We start from the raw sequence: 17,699 nt of genomic DNA, 5'->3' as shown, positions 1-17,699 counted from the left end.
TTGCTAAGTGCCGACTGTGAAGATCCGGATAGCCTCTCCATGTGGAGCTAGTAATCTTCTGAGTGACACAAACAAAATGACACAGAGAGGGATCCATTCAGAAGGCAACATTGGGAAAGATCAGCAAGTGCAAGAGGCATCAGACTCCCTGTGTTAGGGGTAATCAGGCCTAAATCAGGAGCACTCCCCACCGCTCAGTGTATACGGTGACTGTGACAATAGTGACTCCATTGGGAACTATAAACTTGCAAACATTGGAAGGTGGGTTTTTTCATCGGGCAGAAATACTGAGACAGGCCGCTGATACCAAGAGTATTTGCAGACAGTGATGATTGCAATGTCAAATTGGAACTAGGAATGCTGGAACAATATGCCTGTTATACCTATTTTATGGCCAAATGATAAAACCTGTCCCCAGCCACAAAGACCCTGCTTTAGCATGGCATGCGGCTTCATCATATGTTGGATCTGGACAGCTTTCATCCCTGGGACCTGACTGGTCTTTCAATGTGGAAGATGTCTGGGAGGGGAGCCACAGAAAAACCTTCAAGTAACAGACAATATAATACTCACTATACATATCAAACGTATGGGCTGCCTACAGCTGCTTCATGCACTTAAAACCCATAAACACAATCTTAAATCAGTGGCCGGGTTCAATTCTCTGGAACCAAATATCACCATGGCACCGTTGGACAATGAAGGAATCTACGCAATCTACAAATCGCTAATCAAGCACACTCCTGACCCACTGATATTAATATGCATGAAACGGAAAAACTATTTTTTTCCTCTAGAAAAAGATCATTGGAAGGAAGACAAAATGGTCCCTTGTTCTCAAAAGGAAAACATTTTAAAAAAAATGTCAATAGACCATGCCAACTGCACAACTCAAAATGAAAACCTAACAAAACAATGCCAAAGTCACTGAAACTTACCTTGTGCTTTGACTTCCGCTTCTTCTTGGATCTTCGCTTCTCTTTTTCTCGTTCCTTTCTCCTCTTTCGCTTCAATCGCCGATGTGATTTCTCATCCTCTGAATCGCTGTTCTGTTTTTCACCCTTTTCATTTTTGTCTTTTTGACTCTTCTCCACGGCTTCAGACTCTTCCTGGGGAATCTCCTCACCTCCATCATCTTCAAGTTCACCCTCTTCTAATTCCCCATCCTCTCTAGAGGAGCAAGGCACACAAAATTAAACTTACTGCAATAGCTATTAAAAACCATTAATTGCACAGGGCGACAAAAAGCTACCACTAGTGCAGCGCTCACAACTGATGACTACAGATAAAACATGTTTATCAAATTTTACAAAGGTACCAACTCCATAATTAAGCTGTGTTCCTGGGTTGTAGGTTAGGAGGAATTACACTATAATGTAAAAACCCCGAAATATGTACCTAAAGAAGACGAGATTCGAAGAATCTGCAGTAGATTAGTCCTAAAAATATAAATTGATGCTTCTCAGTGATACTAGTGAAACTCACACACCAAGTGGCAGAGTAGACTGCACCACCGGAACTGTCCACGGTTATCTTCAAGCATTTATTCAATATGGATACTGTAAAAGTATGTGGCGCAAATTATTTCATTGTCTAATCATACAGTGAATACAAACAGGTCAAGTAGAACTAATCAACCTGGGGAGAACGAGGAATACAAAACACCTAGTAATGATGGAAATCTGGATTCCTATATGGCAAAAAAGTTATTTCTGGTGCGAGCAGCGACATTTTGGGTCAAAATTTGATCAAATAAAAATAAAAATACTACCAGGGGGTGAAGCCTGTATGTGTAAACTATTAGCTAAACATCACATCATATTACCAAGGAAATAAATAATGTTTCATAAGTTCAGAAGGAAGTATGCTTCATCTGTGCAGTCTTTTCAGGCCAATAAGCAGAACATACACTTAAGACAGTCTACTGAAATATTTGCCTGACAAAGAAATTAATATATGTTTAGTTCAATATAGAATGCTGGAAGCGGAATATACAGTGGGTATACTATTCTGTCATATTTCCTGCACGTGAAGGTGGACCTGTGTTCTTTACTTTTTCAAATTGATTCTAATGACATCGAGACACGGGTCAGTCTACAGAGGCAGAAAACTATTGACTTATTAAAGCTCTGTGAAACTCCACCGTGTCCCAAAGACACCCAGTGATCCCTGGAAAACGTAGAGCGTATAACACCAAGCATTGGCAAAGACTACAAGTCTGAATTGTAAGTGAAACTGCTTCTTCCATTAATGTTTGTGTGGTTGTTTGGATGGAGAGACCACGTCTGTAGGTGATTCTATTATTCAATGCATGGGTTGATGGCTGAACTAGTTAAGTGAATACATATGTGGATGACGGGAAAAGGCAATATGTGGGGGAAAGGGTGGGGCGACCCAGGCAGTGACTGTTTGAGTGTAGGAAAAGGGGCAACGTATTTGGTAGGAGTAGTACACGGGTGAGTGACTAGATGCATGAATGAGTGCACTGATGGATGGCTAAGTTAATGTATAAGTGAATGAAGGATGGCATTCTGTGGGGAGAAGCAGTGGGTGAAGCAGCGTGACAGAAGGAGTATATGGGATAAGGCATTCAGCGGGTGAGTGATTACATAGATGGATGCGTAAGTTCAATTAATGGATGAGTGATTGCTTGAATGGATGGTTTAATTAACGGGTGAGTGCATTAATTGATGAAGAGTTCAGGGTCATCTATGTGTGAGGCATGTCAGGTGCACAGGAAGCAATGACAGTGTGGAAGAAAGCAGTGTATGAGGTTTATGACGCACAGGCACTGAATGGATGAGTGCGCACGGTTTGAAGCGAAAGCGCAGCAGTGGATGGTTGGATGGAGAGTGAGTGTATGGTCAATGTATGGATGAGTGGGTAAATGGATGGATTGAGCAGCAAGGGAGGTGTGTGGCTCAGAAGTAGGGTAACGTGGCAGGGATTGTAATTGACAGGAAAAGAAAGGGGCAGTGTGATGGAAAGGCAGAGTTGAGAACTTAAAGCCTGATGGTCTGGTATGTCCCACGAATAAATCCCAGGTACTTTGGACTCCAGTATTGTTGGTGTGTTTACTGCCTGCTCTCTACAGAAGATCAAAGAACCAGCTTTGTCTGACAAGACAGTCTGTTGCCAGATGTGGCTTCAGAGCAGCTTGCTTTTTGCGCTGTTCGACATCAGTTGTATATCACAGCTCTGCAGCTCGAAGGCAAATACCCTGCGGCTGAAGGTCCACCATTCCTGCCCCCCCCCCTGTTCACTGCAGCTCTGAATGCAGAAAAACGCCACTGTTTCAGGGGAGCGCGTAGAGTTCTGTTTTTGCAGACAAGCTCATGGGTGTCCAACGGACTCTAGCCATATGGGGAAACCCATCTCTTGAGAACAGAGCACGAGGGAAGAGTTACATACTATGGACGCAAGCTCACCTGCCTGTTGCATTAAGCTGTGTGACAGCTGGTATGTGCAAGGATACATAGTCTCATGTGAATTGTATGAGACTACAGAGGCCATTTTTACATAGAGATGCTTTTCGTCATAGTGATTTAGAATGCATGAGGATCACGACGAGATGTACACGAGGCTTTGTTGATTATTTTGAGTTTGGCACCATGTTTTGTGTTTTATATGGGCCACAATGCAGTGTTTTTTTTGTTTTGTTTTCTTAGACAAATGTGGTGTCTTCTAACAGTTGAAGGGAACCCTGACAGAAGAAAAGGCATTAACTCTGCCAACTATACAACGGAAGGCTTTGCCCTGTCTTACTAGTTTCTATGAAAGCCTCCACCATGGCAAGGCATTCAGCTCCAGAATCCAAACACAAGCCAGGAGCAGAGCAGTGGGATGCGAAAGGGGATGTGAGGCTCCGTGTGACTGCCATGACCGCAATGACACGTGCACATAGGCCACCAAGTCTCCGAATGGGAAGACTGGTTAAAAATATAAACTAAGTAGCCCGGTTAGCAAATCCCACTGCATTGTGAGCGAACTCCTATCATCTAAGATGTCCTCTGCAACTTAAAATTCACGTGGCGATGATCTTAGATGAGAGGATGCCCCTAACAATCCAATGAGGCTCGATGAGCTGCAGTTTTAATAATCACTGCTGAACGTTTCTTTCTGTGCTAGGCTAGAACCCTGCCACCCAAGCACTCTTTGCAGTGCTTTGTCTGATCAAAAATGTGAATGACACGCAAAGAAACTGAAGCCTCTTTGTAGCTCCATGCAACACAGTCTTCTGGAGTCATCAGCTGCAGTGAAAGGGATTCCTTTGCTAATTACCCACGGAAATGTAAAAAACACACAATGCTTTGGGCTGATCCAAATCATGCAAGACACTTCCAAGCAATGACTGAAGGGGTTGATCGAAAAAAAACAATGATTAAAGGGGGAGGTTCCCACACCCCTTTCTGAGTATTTATCATGGTAAGAGGTTTTGGCTATGCCAGACCGAAAAAAAAACAACCTTTGGCAAAGCTGACAGTTATCAACTTTAAGTCCTATTGGCTTTGTCAATCGTTTTAAACAAGCCGTATAGCATAATCAATGCTGTGTAGCAATACTTAATAATAAAAAAAAAAGCCTATGCATCCGGCCATGTCATTTTGTAGGCCCACACACCAAGCATGCGCACGCCTACAAAATGGCATGAGTGTTTTTGTTGACCCACGCTGGATCAGTAAACAAAAAGAAAAATAAGCTGCACTGGTGGGGGAAAGCAACAGGAGATAGGGTGTGTCGAATCATTGAGGGATGGGGAAGCAACAGGAGGACGGGGTGTGAAGAAACACAAGGAGCAGGGGTGGAGAAAGAAACATGGAGGGCAAGGATGGCAAGTAGGAATACAGGTGGACAGGAAAGAGAGGAGGAGCAAACGGATGAGAGAAAGAGCAATAACGAGTTGAGGGTGCAAGAAGCACGCTGCGAAAAAGCAACGCCGGGGATAGGCACACAAGGCATCATGGAGGAGGACTGAGGAGAAGTACACAGGCAGCGAAAGAGCAACACAAGTGAACGTGGGGGAGAATTACACATGGGAGACAGCTGGAAAACACATGCACTCTAGTAGAGTGCATTAACAAAATAAACAAGCATTGGCATAGCCAATCGGTCTCGCCTTTGGGACCTTATAAGTGTTTAGTTATGCAGCACAATAACCTTGGTGCAACAACATCAACTGTTGCATGGCTAAACACTTATAAGGTCCCAAAGGCGAGACCTATTGGCTATCCCAATGCTTGTTCTACTAGTGCGTAATTTACTTAACATAATCAAATTGGCAAAGCTTTAGAGACAGTGCCTCATTTACGCAGCTGCTGCACAATATAGAAAAAAAATGAGCGCCTCACTAACAGACATGTTCCAGTCAGGAAGGCTTGAGAGACGAGTACCTCATTTTAATAAACATGTTCAAATCGGCGAGATTTTAGAGAAGAGTGCGGTTCTTTGTAAATATTACTGGGAACAATTAAACTGCATTTCCTGGGATGTTAACGCAACCTTCAGCAAGGCAAAAAGAGCCTTTCAAACATGCAAGCATGAAAGGGAAGGATATGCAGAGTGCCGGGCAGTTTGTTACAGTAAGGGGTCACATTGGGGGAAAGACTGTAACTACTGTGATAATACCAAGCCAAGCCACCCGTGACGCTGGGCCATGAAGAGCCGAAAAACCCCACCGCTTTATTACAAGCGTGCTGAGCTACAAATCCGAGCCGCCATGCTTTATCTTCCCAATGATCTTTACTTTTCAGTCCAGTGACTTTCCTCACCCAAAAGTGCGTGGTGCAAGCTTTCGGCCAGAGTTTCACATGAATGGAGAAGTCTTGAAGCTGCAACGAGGCAACACAACAGCGCCAACACGGTCACGTAGGGACAGCAGCAAAAATGTTAGAAACTGCTGAAATGAACAGCGCCAACACGGTCACGTAGGGACAGCAGCAAAAATGTTAGAAACTGCCGAAATGCTGACAAAAGCGCACATACACCATTGTAAGCGTAAAAGCGCTGCATTTTGCCGTTGTTGGAAAAAGAACAAGCAGGAAGTGGGATAAGGGAGGGGGTGGCAAATGGTGAGCACTTTCGCGGCCGCTTTGATGTTCTCAGTGGCCGCGCGGCTCACTGAGAACATCAAAGCGGCCGCGAAAGTGATCAGGCAGGCTGACAAATGGTGCGCGCGCCGGGCGCACATGCACTGTATTTGGAGGCCTGAAAAGCACTAGTCTGCACTTCCCAATCCCTGCTTACTACAGCTCTTGCAAGAGCAGCGCTAAAGCGCTGGCTCAGGCGAGACCTAAAAAGGGCGCAGTGACGCGACACGCGTAATTCGGCAATGCTCTAGAGGCGGTACAAGCGGTACAAGCAAAAGAAGAGGAAGGAAAGCCCATACACACGAACTAGTAAGAAGCAATAACAGTGTCAGTGAAGCAACCAACAGTAAGCAGTGGGCATGCTCCACAGTATGCGATCTATACGTCTCGCAACCGACAACGCACGCACTGTCTAGTTGGCAAGATCTAAAAAAAGAATAGAAGACTACTAGCATTAAAACCAAGACATGTGAGTTATCTCTGTTTTCAATGTGTCTCTCGGTATGCTTGCTTAGAACTATATATATGCTAGAAATTTGAGAAACATTATTACTTTTTGCTTCTACAAGGTGTTTTCCTTTGGATGTCAGAGAGGTTACATGCCCCCAAAAAAAGCTGTCTCAAGACGGCCTATGGAGACAACAATGAGTGACCTAACTTTCATCAGTTTACCTAAGGCACTCTCACCCCCTGCAGCCTGTTTCGTAACGGTATGCGAGGCTGAGGTGTCTGGGAATCATTCTTCACTCGTCTGTTGCTGGCTGCCAGCTCCCAGGGCAATGGTCAAATCAACACTGGTTAGTCCCTAGGAGAGAGCCAAACCGGTTTTTTTGTGGTGTTCATCAACGAGTCCCTCAACTATCTGAACAGTGAAAGGACATTCCTATGAGCAAATGTATCTCATCAGGTACATTTGTCTGGCTCCAATAGGCACACAGAATGGATACCCAATCGACATCTACTTCAAACCCTGGGCCCAGACATCAGTCCATGACTGCATCGCTGCTTCAAACAATGTAAGCATGAGAACAGTAAAGACAAACGCACAAAAAACTCTGATGGATTACACAATCAATACACGCAGCACGTAAGCAGCATGCGCAGCTACAAGATCAAAAATGCTTCTGTGTCCCTCCTGGTAAATCTGTGATTGATTAGCACCTATTAAGGGAGTTCCCCATTTGAAAAGGTAAAGTATTTAACTGTTACTGCTGTCATCTAAATATTGAGCATAAGTGTGAACAAAAGTCGTATTAATTTTTAATGGTACAACACTGACATGATATTAATAATTAGTCTTCTTATGGGCTAAACCTATATCCCACTTGATCAGTCATTCTTGACTCTTTCACAGTGTTAAACTTTGCCCTTTCTGCAGGGTCATCCACAGACTTGCTGTCTTCACTCCTCTATTTTTGCTAAATTCATTTTTGTAGGCCTTAGGACTTTGTGCACTTTACCACCTAACCAAAGCTAAAGTGCTTGTACTTTTTCCTTAAAACGTGGTAATATTGGCTTATACCCAATTGGCATATTAATTTTGATTGTAAGCCCCTAGTAAAGTGGCACTACCTGTGCCCCGGGCCTGTAAATTAAATGCTACTAGTTGGCCTGCAGCACTGATTGGGCCACACACTTAAGTAGCACTTTTGACATGTCTCAGGCCTGTCATTGCAGCCTGTGTGTGTGCAACTTTAAACTGCCAAGTCAACCTGGCAAAGTGAACCCTTTGCCAGGCCCAAACCTTCCTTTTTAATACATATAAGTTACCCCTAGAGTAGGCCCTGGACAGGGTGCTGTGTATTTAAAAAAGTTGGACATGTACTTTTGAGTTTTACATGCCGGGGTAATGAAAAGCCCTTGCACTCGTTTTTTACTAATGCATGGTCCACCTCTCCCGTGGGATAAAAAAAGGAATTACCTTATTACATTTTATAGGTATAATTTTCAAATGGGAACAGGTAACCCTTTTATGTTTGGTGTCTCTGAAATCGTAATTTAAAATCCTAGCTTATGATGAAGTCGGATTTTAAATTATAATTATGAAAATTACACTTATATAAAGTTTGCATTTTCTTGCCTTAGCCATTTGGATCCTGCAGCCTGTCTCCAAGTCACATGTCTGAGTGTGGGTGACAGTTGGGCTTTGTGTATTCCCCACAGACAGCCACACACAATGGGGAGCTTAGGTGTGACTGGGTGGGCGAACACTGGCAGGATGGGAGAGAGGAGCTGGACCCAGCCCCGCCTCCACTTGAATAGGCAGTGTCCTGTTTCAACACAAAGGGCTGCATATCCCTTGTAGTTAGTCTGCAGCCAGGGCCAGGAAGGCAGTAAACCTTTGCACTTCAAAGGCAAGCCCCTAGAAGCTTTTCCCCACTGCAAAGGTAAAGCTATGTATAAATAATGGACCTCAGATACCAACTCTTCAGTACACCTCTGGACTTGTGGATACTCTGACAGGAAGAAGGACTGCTGTGCTGCTGAAAGGACTGCCACTCTACTGGACTGCTGCTCTGAAGGAACTACTGCCCTCTTGCCTTGGTGAGAAGGACTGGACCTGCATGTTTTGATCTCAGAACCTAGAGTGACTTCAAGGATTAGTCAGCTGGCCTCCTAATCTGAAGCCTCAAGGACATAACAGGCTTCCAACAACCTTGCATCTGCACCTATACTCTAACATATGTGAGTCTACTCTGCCAAAAGGTGCTATCCCAGTCCTGGACTCTCGGAGTGGGTGTAAGGTGCTTTGCCAGCCCCTATGGTACCAGCGGAACTTTAGAAGCACCTCTGCTGCGAAGCACAAACCTGAGCGGAACCGACGCATCTCCCCTGCTGCATGAATTGGACCCATCGTTCCGCAGCTCACAGCACATTTGCAACCACCACTGCCCGATGCATCCGCGGTGCAACCCCTCATATGCCTGGTTGATGGCAGCCTCAACTATGAAGCCGGGCTCCACATTGCAGCTCTTCGGAACCGGTGCATCACAATGACTGTGCACCGCATCCTTGACGCCGGACTTCGCATCGCAAGCCCCGTCGACAACAACGCATCAGAAGCCACATCGACAACAATCCCCAATGACAACGCAGGCCCTTGGATCGCAGCCTCGCCACATCTCTGAACCGAAGCATCGCATCGGCTGCACAACGCTTCTTTGTCGCAGATCCTCACAACGCTCTGCAAACCAGGATTTAAGGTACTGTGTTCAGCAGGCCTAAATGGGTCCTGTAGTCGGCCCGCGCTCCATCGTGATCGGCCTGAACTTGTGATTTTGTCCCAGTTCGGGGCAACAAGATATCCACAGTTGCTGCTTTGTGCTTTTTGGGGTTATTTTCACTAAAATCTCGTAAATTGAATAGCTCTGGTTCTACTAATTGGATTTTTTATGCTTTGGTCAGGTTTTATTTACTAAAGAAACTTCTATTTTTCTAACTTGGTGTGTGATCCTTTTTGTGTGGTGTTTTCACTTTATTACGGTTTAAAGTGTTATACACATATACACTCTACACATTGCCTTCAAGTTAAGCCTGGCTGCTCTGTGCCAAGCTACCAGAGGGTTGAGCACAGGTCAATTTAGGGTTGGCTTGTGTCTTACACCGACAAGGATTGTGATTTCTGCTAAACCAGGCTCACACCCCAGTCAACCAACAACCCAATTTCTCACAGACAGCTTATTCTCTGAAAGTCAAAACATGAAAAGGAGGTACCTCGGCAATTCAATGAGCATGCTGGAGTATCTGGTTCCTGAAGTCTTAGCGTTCATTCGAGCCCACGGCATGGGCCCGTAAACATCACTTCCACTATACAAGAAATTGTGGCATGAGGAGTCTCTACATTTCAAACCATATATATGTATGACATTGTTGATAAATGGTGGTCTGTAAAGATTTAGGCCAGACCAATGTATGCCTCAATGGATGGGTGTTCCAGGAGACCTCCTCTTTTTACTAGGACTATATGTTAGCTTGGTTTCTCTCTTATCTGGTGAGACTTGTGATCAGATGTGAATCCACAATACTGGCCTTTTAAGAGAAGTGCCACATTTGTTGCTTTTGGAACGCATGCCCTCACAGCGTGAGGTATTTCTCTGAAGGACAATATAGAGAGGCTACCAGTATTCATGGTGGATCCCCACATCCAGACACCAACTCCGGTGTTTTTCATGAAGCTATGCTATTTTCCTATGATAAAACGCTGATTGTTCAGATTATCGTCACCTACTACAAAAACTGAATTTTATTCTGTTAACGTATGCTGAAAACAATATTGTACTTATTTAATTAGCCTTCATCCTAACAGGGAATTACAACATCTCACTTGGGAATGATCCTGTGTAAATGCTAACAAGCACTCAAACAACAATCGTAAACCCCCAGTGAGAAGTACTATATGAAAGAAAAGGAAAGCATGAATAAACACACCTCCTCTACCAATACAAATGTTATCTATAAAGAATCTCTTATGCTTATTAGTCCACGATGTTCTGCTCAAATGTTCTAGGATATGGACGATGCACCTAAACTGGAAAGATTGTCAAATATTCCAACAAGTAAAAATAGAATGATGCAGTGAATGATTTACTAGAACACACTGGCAATTCCTTATCACTATTTATCTTATACCTGTGTACGCAACAATGTAATTATTTAAATTCCAAAATTGCCATGTAGCAGCGTTTGGGGAACTTCATCTGACAAAAATACTGAAGAAAAGGTGTGCTAAAGTATGAACGCTTCAGAAGGCAGGTAAAAACAGAAGCAATATATAACATCTCCATAAAAACTTCTGTGAAAATAAAAATCAATCTTGATGTATACTTTCACAAATTACACCATATCTCACATTACATAAAATTGAAACCGAGTGAATCTCTCAGCAAATGCCACATCACTATGAACCACAAAAGACATCACCAGACCTTCGCCCAACCTACAACCTCCAGAAAGTATTTCCTACAACCTCAGGTTCTTTCTCTGTAGTAAACCAGTATCCTGATTTCAATGCTACCATATGCCCCGCCTGTGCCAACCTACACTACACAGTGTCAAGCCCATACCTTCCAAACTCAGATTCCTATTTTGCAGCTGTTACTGCAGATCAGTCTCCCGCACATCTGTGGAAGGAGTGAGAGGTTTGCGGCTCCTTCCGTTTTTGATGGTGGAATAATGGAAGCCTTTGAGGGAAGTGTACAGGGGTGTGTGAGGGTGGATAAGAAAAGCGGGAAACCTGACATGGTGACTTTGCATGGCGTTAGATTGCAGAGCTCTCTGGCCTACTCCACAGATTAGCAGAGGCATATTTGGGAGAGAGAGCAAGTTTTTCCTCTGAGTTTTCGGCCAGGAGGCATGGCTGACACTGAACTTCAACCGTCACAGCCCGTCAGGATGATGTGGGATTACAGTAAGAAGTGATAGTGGCATCTATAGGAAACTGGATTTTTGTTGCAGTAGTCCCCCTACATTTTGCCCGCTTTTTAGCTACGAGATGCTGATTTTCAACTCTGAAAGTGCACTAAGGCCTGCTAAGCAGACCTAAGTGCCAGTGCTCCTTTATTAAATCAAAGTAATGCTTGATTGTTTCCCAATTGGCTAAGTCCCTAATAAATGGTAACCCGTGTACCTAGGGCATGAGTAGCAAAGGAGGTCCCTAAGGGCTGCAGCATATCTTATGCCATCCTAAGGGACCCACACACAAATTGCACACAGACTGCCATTGCAGGTTGCGTGATATGGTGAAAACCATGTTTGAAAACATGACCATGCCAAAAACACTGCACTGGCTATATGTAAGTGACCCCTACAGCAGGCCTTGGACCCCTAAGGCTGGGTGCATTATAGCACATGTGAGGACATATCTGCATGAGCAGATATGCAGCTATAATGTCTAGTTCCATTGCTGAATATTATACGTGAGCAGGGAAGCCATCTTAAGCTAAGTACTGAGCACTGGTCAAAACGAGTTTCCCCAACTACTTAATAGTTTCACTGAAACCTATGGAGTTGGGTATCAAACACCCCGTATTAATAAACCCACACTGATTCCAGTGATTGATATATTATTACATGCACCCAGAGCGTAACTTAGAGGCACCCCCTGAACCTTAATAGTCCTGTAGAGTGCTGGCTGACTGGTCCTGTCCATCCTGCCACCACAGATGAGTTTCTGACCCGCTAGGAGGTGAGAGCCCCACTCTCAGAGGCCAGAAACAATGCCTGTTCTGGCAGGAGGTGTTTACACCTACTCCAGCAGGATGGCTAGTAAATTACCATGTCATGGCAGGGAGCTTCAAAGAGCCCACCGCCTTTGATATGTGAGTCTGGCTTTCCCCAGACCTGAGAGATGCCACCCCCTGTCCTGAGGCTCATTTGGCACCAGGACAGGTGGGAAATTAGCCATGCAAGGAGGCGTGCTACACCTCCAGGCTAGTCACACCCCCAGAGTGGGCTACCTGGAGTGGACACAAAAATTTGCATTTCACCTTATTGGGTGTGGTGAAATTAAGTAGGGTGATGCCCATTTCCCACAGGAAGTGGTCTTCTAGAGGGTATACTGACCCATGGGTATGTAGCCCATTGGCTACTAGTCCTCAATTCCCTTTAACACCCTTAGATTTAGAATTTGGGTGGCCCCTGACACCAAGAAATCAGATTAGACCGATCCAGAAGAAGAGGACAAATAAGAGCTATGAGTAAACAAGAACTGAAGACTGCCTGTCTGCACCAGCCTGGACAGTCGTGACCTAGTGACTCATGCTGCAGCTGAGCATTGCCAAGAATGCCGGTAGACTGCCAGCCCTTCACAAATTGCCAACAGTCTCCCTTGGAGTAGAGGAGCTACTCCCCTGAAGTCCGCATGCACCGAAGAAGCAGAGTATGATTCCCTGTGTTGTCGTTCCCAATCAGCCTGGCACAGCAGCCACCCAGGAAGAGGTACCTGTGTTACTGAAGTTCAGATCTGTTACCCCACCGAGTAAGAGGACATCAGAAGCGACCACAGCTGCACAGCACCAATACACGGGGTACCGGATCCTCTACAGCAACCAAGACCTGTTTAAGTCCAGCCAGGACTCTAACAGCACCAAGACCGAGCAGCCATTGAGGAACTTCAGCACAGCACAGACCCACTTCCAGAGTGGCACAGCTGTCCTGATTTCTGCACCCTCAACCGGCGGGACCGGAAACCGCGAGGGTTTAGACTGTACAGAGCCCAGCCGACCTATCTATTCTGCCCCCGAGCATCCCGGCCAGGGTACCAAAAACCGGCTGTGCCCCTTTGCTTCCAGGATCCCTTGCGGCCTGAGTGCCCCGTTGGGGACTCCCGGACTTGTCGCCAAATCCCTCTCTGCAGCCTGTTCTTTGGTGGCCATCCTTCTTTCCATGGCATAGCGCGCAAAGCTACCAACTCGATCAGTACCTCTGCACCTGAACACCCCAAGGCATGTAACGAGTAACTGCTCATGGTACTTTGGACAGTGGCCGCCCACGACCCTAAGTCCAGAAGGAGAACCCCAGAAACTGACCATAGCTATCTCTTTGCAACATATGCATAAATTTCCCCAATAGGAAAGCATCACTGCGTAACCACATTTACTTACCTGTAAAAATCAATATATTTATAAAAGAACTTGCTTGATAACGAAATTCTTGGTATTAAAATTTACATAAAAATATGACTTAGTTTTCTAAATTGGTCTCCGATTTATTCTTGAGTGTGTGTCTTATTTGTTGCCTCTGTGAGTACAACATATGCTTAGCACTACCTCTGATAAGCCTAAACTGCGCACCTACACCACCACAAAAGATAGCATTTTGTGGTATAATTTTTACCTCTGTAAACCAATAAGGGTAGCCTGGACTCTCTGCACAGTGTACCTTGTTTTGGCGCACAATATAGAGAGCGAGCTTCTGACAGCATCACCATAAACATAAAATACAGATTTGCAGGCAATTATTTCTTGCTATCACAAACTGGAGAAGGTGAGTGACTGGGCATGTCTGAATCAACAATCCCCTCCAATTTTGTCATGAAACCTCAATATAAGCATTTGGAAGTCTTGCAGCAGTTGAATGCCGTAGGCAAAAGCATTTCATTTGAATACATCGACATTTATTATGTGAAAGACACTTTGAAGAAATAGACAAACAAGAAATCCGTAGCAAGACCAGCTTTCTGGCATGATCTCCAGCGGATCACTAACAACCTTCACCTATTTACTGTAGGTCTTTCCAGGTCGTATTTTTAAGAATGGAGAGAAGTTGTGGACAGGTTCCTTGAAAACTGTCAACAGATTGGGAAGTGGCACGTTAAAACCAATTTCACTATCCGACTCGATAATGTAACAAAAACCACAAGCCAAATCATCCACAGAGAATTGCGAGCCGCTTTTAACCGTTGTACTGAATCAAAACACACTGGAGCAAAAAGAATAATAGAGATGCACAAGCACATCTGATCAGTGTACACTCACTGAAAACGCTTAGTAATAACCGAACTAAAGGTATTCAAATCCAGCAAGCCCGTGTTAGCAACATAATTGACGCAATTAGTTTAACACTACAGAAGTGTGAATAAACTATACTGTATGTGTATAATTGAAAATCCAAAGCACAGCAACACTGTGCCTCCAAACTTCCAATTTCATTTCTGGCAGACGCTGTGCGTTATCAGGTCTGGTGATGGAATTTACTAAAATAAATATACAATATACTTACGTATACGGGCTTTAAAGCCTGCCCTCTTCATCAATGGTTCTGTGGTTGTTTCATCGATTTTTTTTTCTGCCCACTATAGCACATAACACAAGACTATGGATAAGCCCACTTCGGCAACTGGCGAACTTCACTATGAGTGACAGCATTCTACTATTTCACGGAGAACACATCGAACACAAAGTAGTTCCCTTCCTACCAAGGACTTCTATAACAAAGTGTTTTGTGATAGGAAAAAAATATTTTCGCTTTTAGGCACAGCAGGTTCCTGAAAAATAAAGTTTTACAAAAAATATGACAAAACAAAACGGGCAATGACAAAGATAAAAGGCTGACAACCAATGTTAGACCTATTGACGTTGCCTAGGCTTTTATTTGATGTTGCTCTTCAGATGGGGTTCTGATGTTTGTAAGAGATGGGAGTTCACATTGAGTGAGCCTCCTTCCAACTAGGGTAACTACCCTGATAATTTCTAGGGAAAGACGTGACAGGCAGATGATGGCAGATGGCTGACTGTGATAACAGTCAGCTTCACTAGTCAAAACTGTCTCTGGCTTATACTAAGAAAGGCAATATTCTTGGCAGAGTGCCATGTGGATGAGCTAAAGACTCATGTTTGTGCAAAAGTGTGATAATGAGAAGGCAGGGCTGACCCAAATAAGTTCACATTCAAGAAAATAGTGCACTGTCAACTGGTTGAGATTATTTCTGGTTACAAAGAACTGCCCATGGACTGGAAGAAAGAAGTCTTCAATTAATATGGCTGATTTTCATGATTAAATTTATGGCACCATAGATTTTCTTTTTGGTGTACTTTACAGCAACATATGCTGTAATAATGCCATTTTGCTTGCCCTTATTTCATTTCAGTTTGTTAGTTTTGGAAGTCAATGTTATTAATGCAGTAGTTCCTTCTACAAGCCACATTTGTCAGAGAATGCACAATCTACCAAATGGTTTGGTCCAAGTCACCACCCACAGTCAGTACAAACACAACAGCATTGTGGTCATTTAATCTTGCAGGGCTAACACTAGCTCATATTTGACACTGACCCAATGTATAAACTACTGTAAATATGTGTTTGGCTAAAAAAATATGGTGTAACATGGGTCTAGAATATCAGCTAGACGCCCTGAAGGTAAAAACCTGGGATTAATCTCATTGGGGATTTCCTTTTTTACATGCTGGTCTCTCGTTTCTTTTGAGATTCCTTTAAACAATCTACATTTTCTATGGATATATTAAAATCTCTTAAAATCAGATAAGCAGGAGACACTGAGTTAGGGATATGGAAAGTGCCATAGACATACCAATATAATTAGGATTGTGGTGAAAGAAGTTGTACAAAATCAATAATTCTCCCTTAAGAATCAACGATTATATTAGGCTCAGGCACATACAATATTGTAAGTCTAACACAAAAGGGCAGCTGAGTACCACAGAAACTATAAAAACAAACAACGCTATGCATAGCGAATGGAAAGAAATTGCAAATCAACAGGGGGAAAGTATTAAAATCATTTTTCAAATAAATATTCCAGTATCAGAATACGGGAATGCAAGCCAAAAGAAAGGATACTTTATAAGGGTAGGACTGAGGTAAATGGGAACAGGAAAGTCATGCCATGCTCTCTGGGTTGCTAAGAAAAAAGGATTAGACAGACAATCAAATGCAAGAAGTAGGAAGGACCACGCTCCTCATCTCAAGGCTGTATGTAAGTCTCCCTCTGAAACACAAAGGTTCGCATTTAGTTTGGATCCTATTGCTAAACTTTAAAGCCAAAAATGGCCTCAAATTGAGTGGTGTTAAGGAAAGATAAGTGAAAAAGTTCAGTTCTTCACCATCAACAAATATGACCAGCTTCGAAATATTTAATAATAACTAGTCTGTTTATTGACTGCAGGTGTTGTATATCTGTGTCAGGAGAGTATGCATGTGAATGCTTGTGCCCACTATACAGTATGGGACTTCAGCTCATACAGATAAAAACTAAAAGTGCATGACACTAAATTAAGTTAAATAACCACTTTTCAAGTTTGGCATAGTGTCAACTTCAGCTGTCTCAGCAGACTTATATTTTTCAAATGGTTTAGAATATATTCGATTTTTTTTCGCTGAAAAAAACGCAGTTAAAATAGAATTCTGATTCGGACAAAAACGCCCAATATCACTACCAGTCATGATTAGCAACACACGCAATAATTGCCATACCGTAGCTGTCCACGTTATTGTTTTATTCGCTTTTTTTGTTCACGCTTGGTCTGCAATTTTTGTTTGTATTGCGGAGGGCACACGTTATGGTGTGTGCTGAGTGCATTGCTAACTATAACTGTCGGATTTCAGTGGTTTTAGGCATTTGGAACAATTTATTTGTACAGTTAAATAAAACTTTAACATACAATCATCTCATTAGTCTGCGATCGAAGCAACAATTAAAACAACAATGCCCATTATAAAAGACAGTAATACAAGAAAAAGTACAAGGTGCTAAAGCAGCATTGTTGTCAGTGACAAAAATATTATGACATTCCTTGTTAGTGCCAGGGAGAAAGTGCGGTGTGCAAAGGGTGATGAAGGAATGCCCCACAGTTACTTAAGATGTTGTCTCCGGTCATTCTGCGGAATTGCACTGTGCAGAGACAGTAAAGGTTTGTACCGCATTCCACAGAAGTTCATTTAGACTAGGATCCATGCAAGTTTGGGGAATGCTAGTGCAAGCAGCACAGATGTCCCAAGATGAAATGCCAGCTGCACAGAGATGTATCAACTTTTGGGCATTTGAGCCAGACCCACAACTCAGGTTTTAAATGTTTTGTCATGTGACTTTGATGTTTTTTATTGTGTTTTTACCATTCCCATGCATGTCTGTTGGTGGTGAACAGCAAACTTTGAAAA

General features: G+C 43.5%; 1 protein-coding gene across 3 annotated transcripts in view; it reads right to left on the bottom strand.

Annotated features, from left to right (window-relative positions):
- ZC3H4 (zinc finger CCCH-type containing 4) overlaps window positions 1–17,699 on the bottom strand; it is a 184,215-nt gene that overhangs the window by 99,704 nt on the left and 66,812 nt on the right. For all 3 annotated transcript variants that reach the window (XM_085625634.1, XM_085625633.1, XM_085625632.1), the window contains one exon: window positions 939–1,170. Coding sequence is in view for 2 of the 3 variants with exons in the window: in XM_085625633.1 (XP_085481759.1) it covers window positions 939–1,170 (232 nt within the window). In the remaining variant the exon portion in view is untranslated. The remainder of the gene's footprint in view (window positions 1–938; window positions 1,171–17,699) is intronic.

This window comes from Triturus cristatus, chromosome 9 (assembly GCF_964204655.1).
Source record: "Triturus cristatus chromosome 9, aTriCri1.1, whole genome shotgun sequence".
In the NCBI taxonomy this organism is placed as follows: domain Eukaryota; kingdom Metazoa; phylum Chordata; class Amphibia; order Caudata; family Salamandridae; genus Triturus; species Triturus cristatus.
This window is presented reverse-complemented; position numbering and strand designations above follow the sequence as displayed.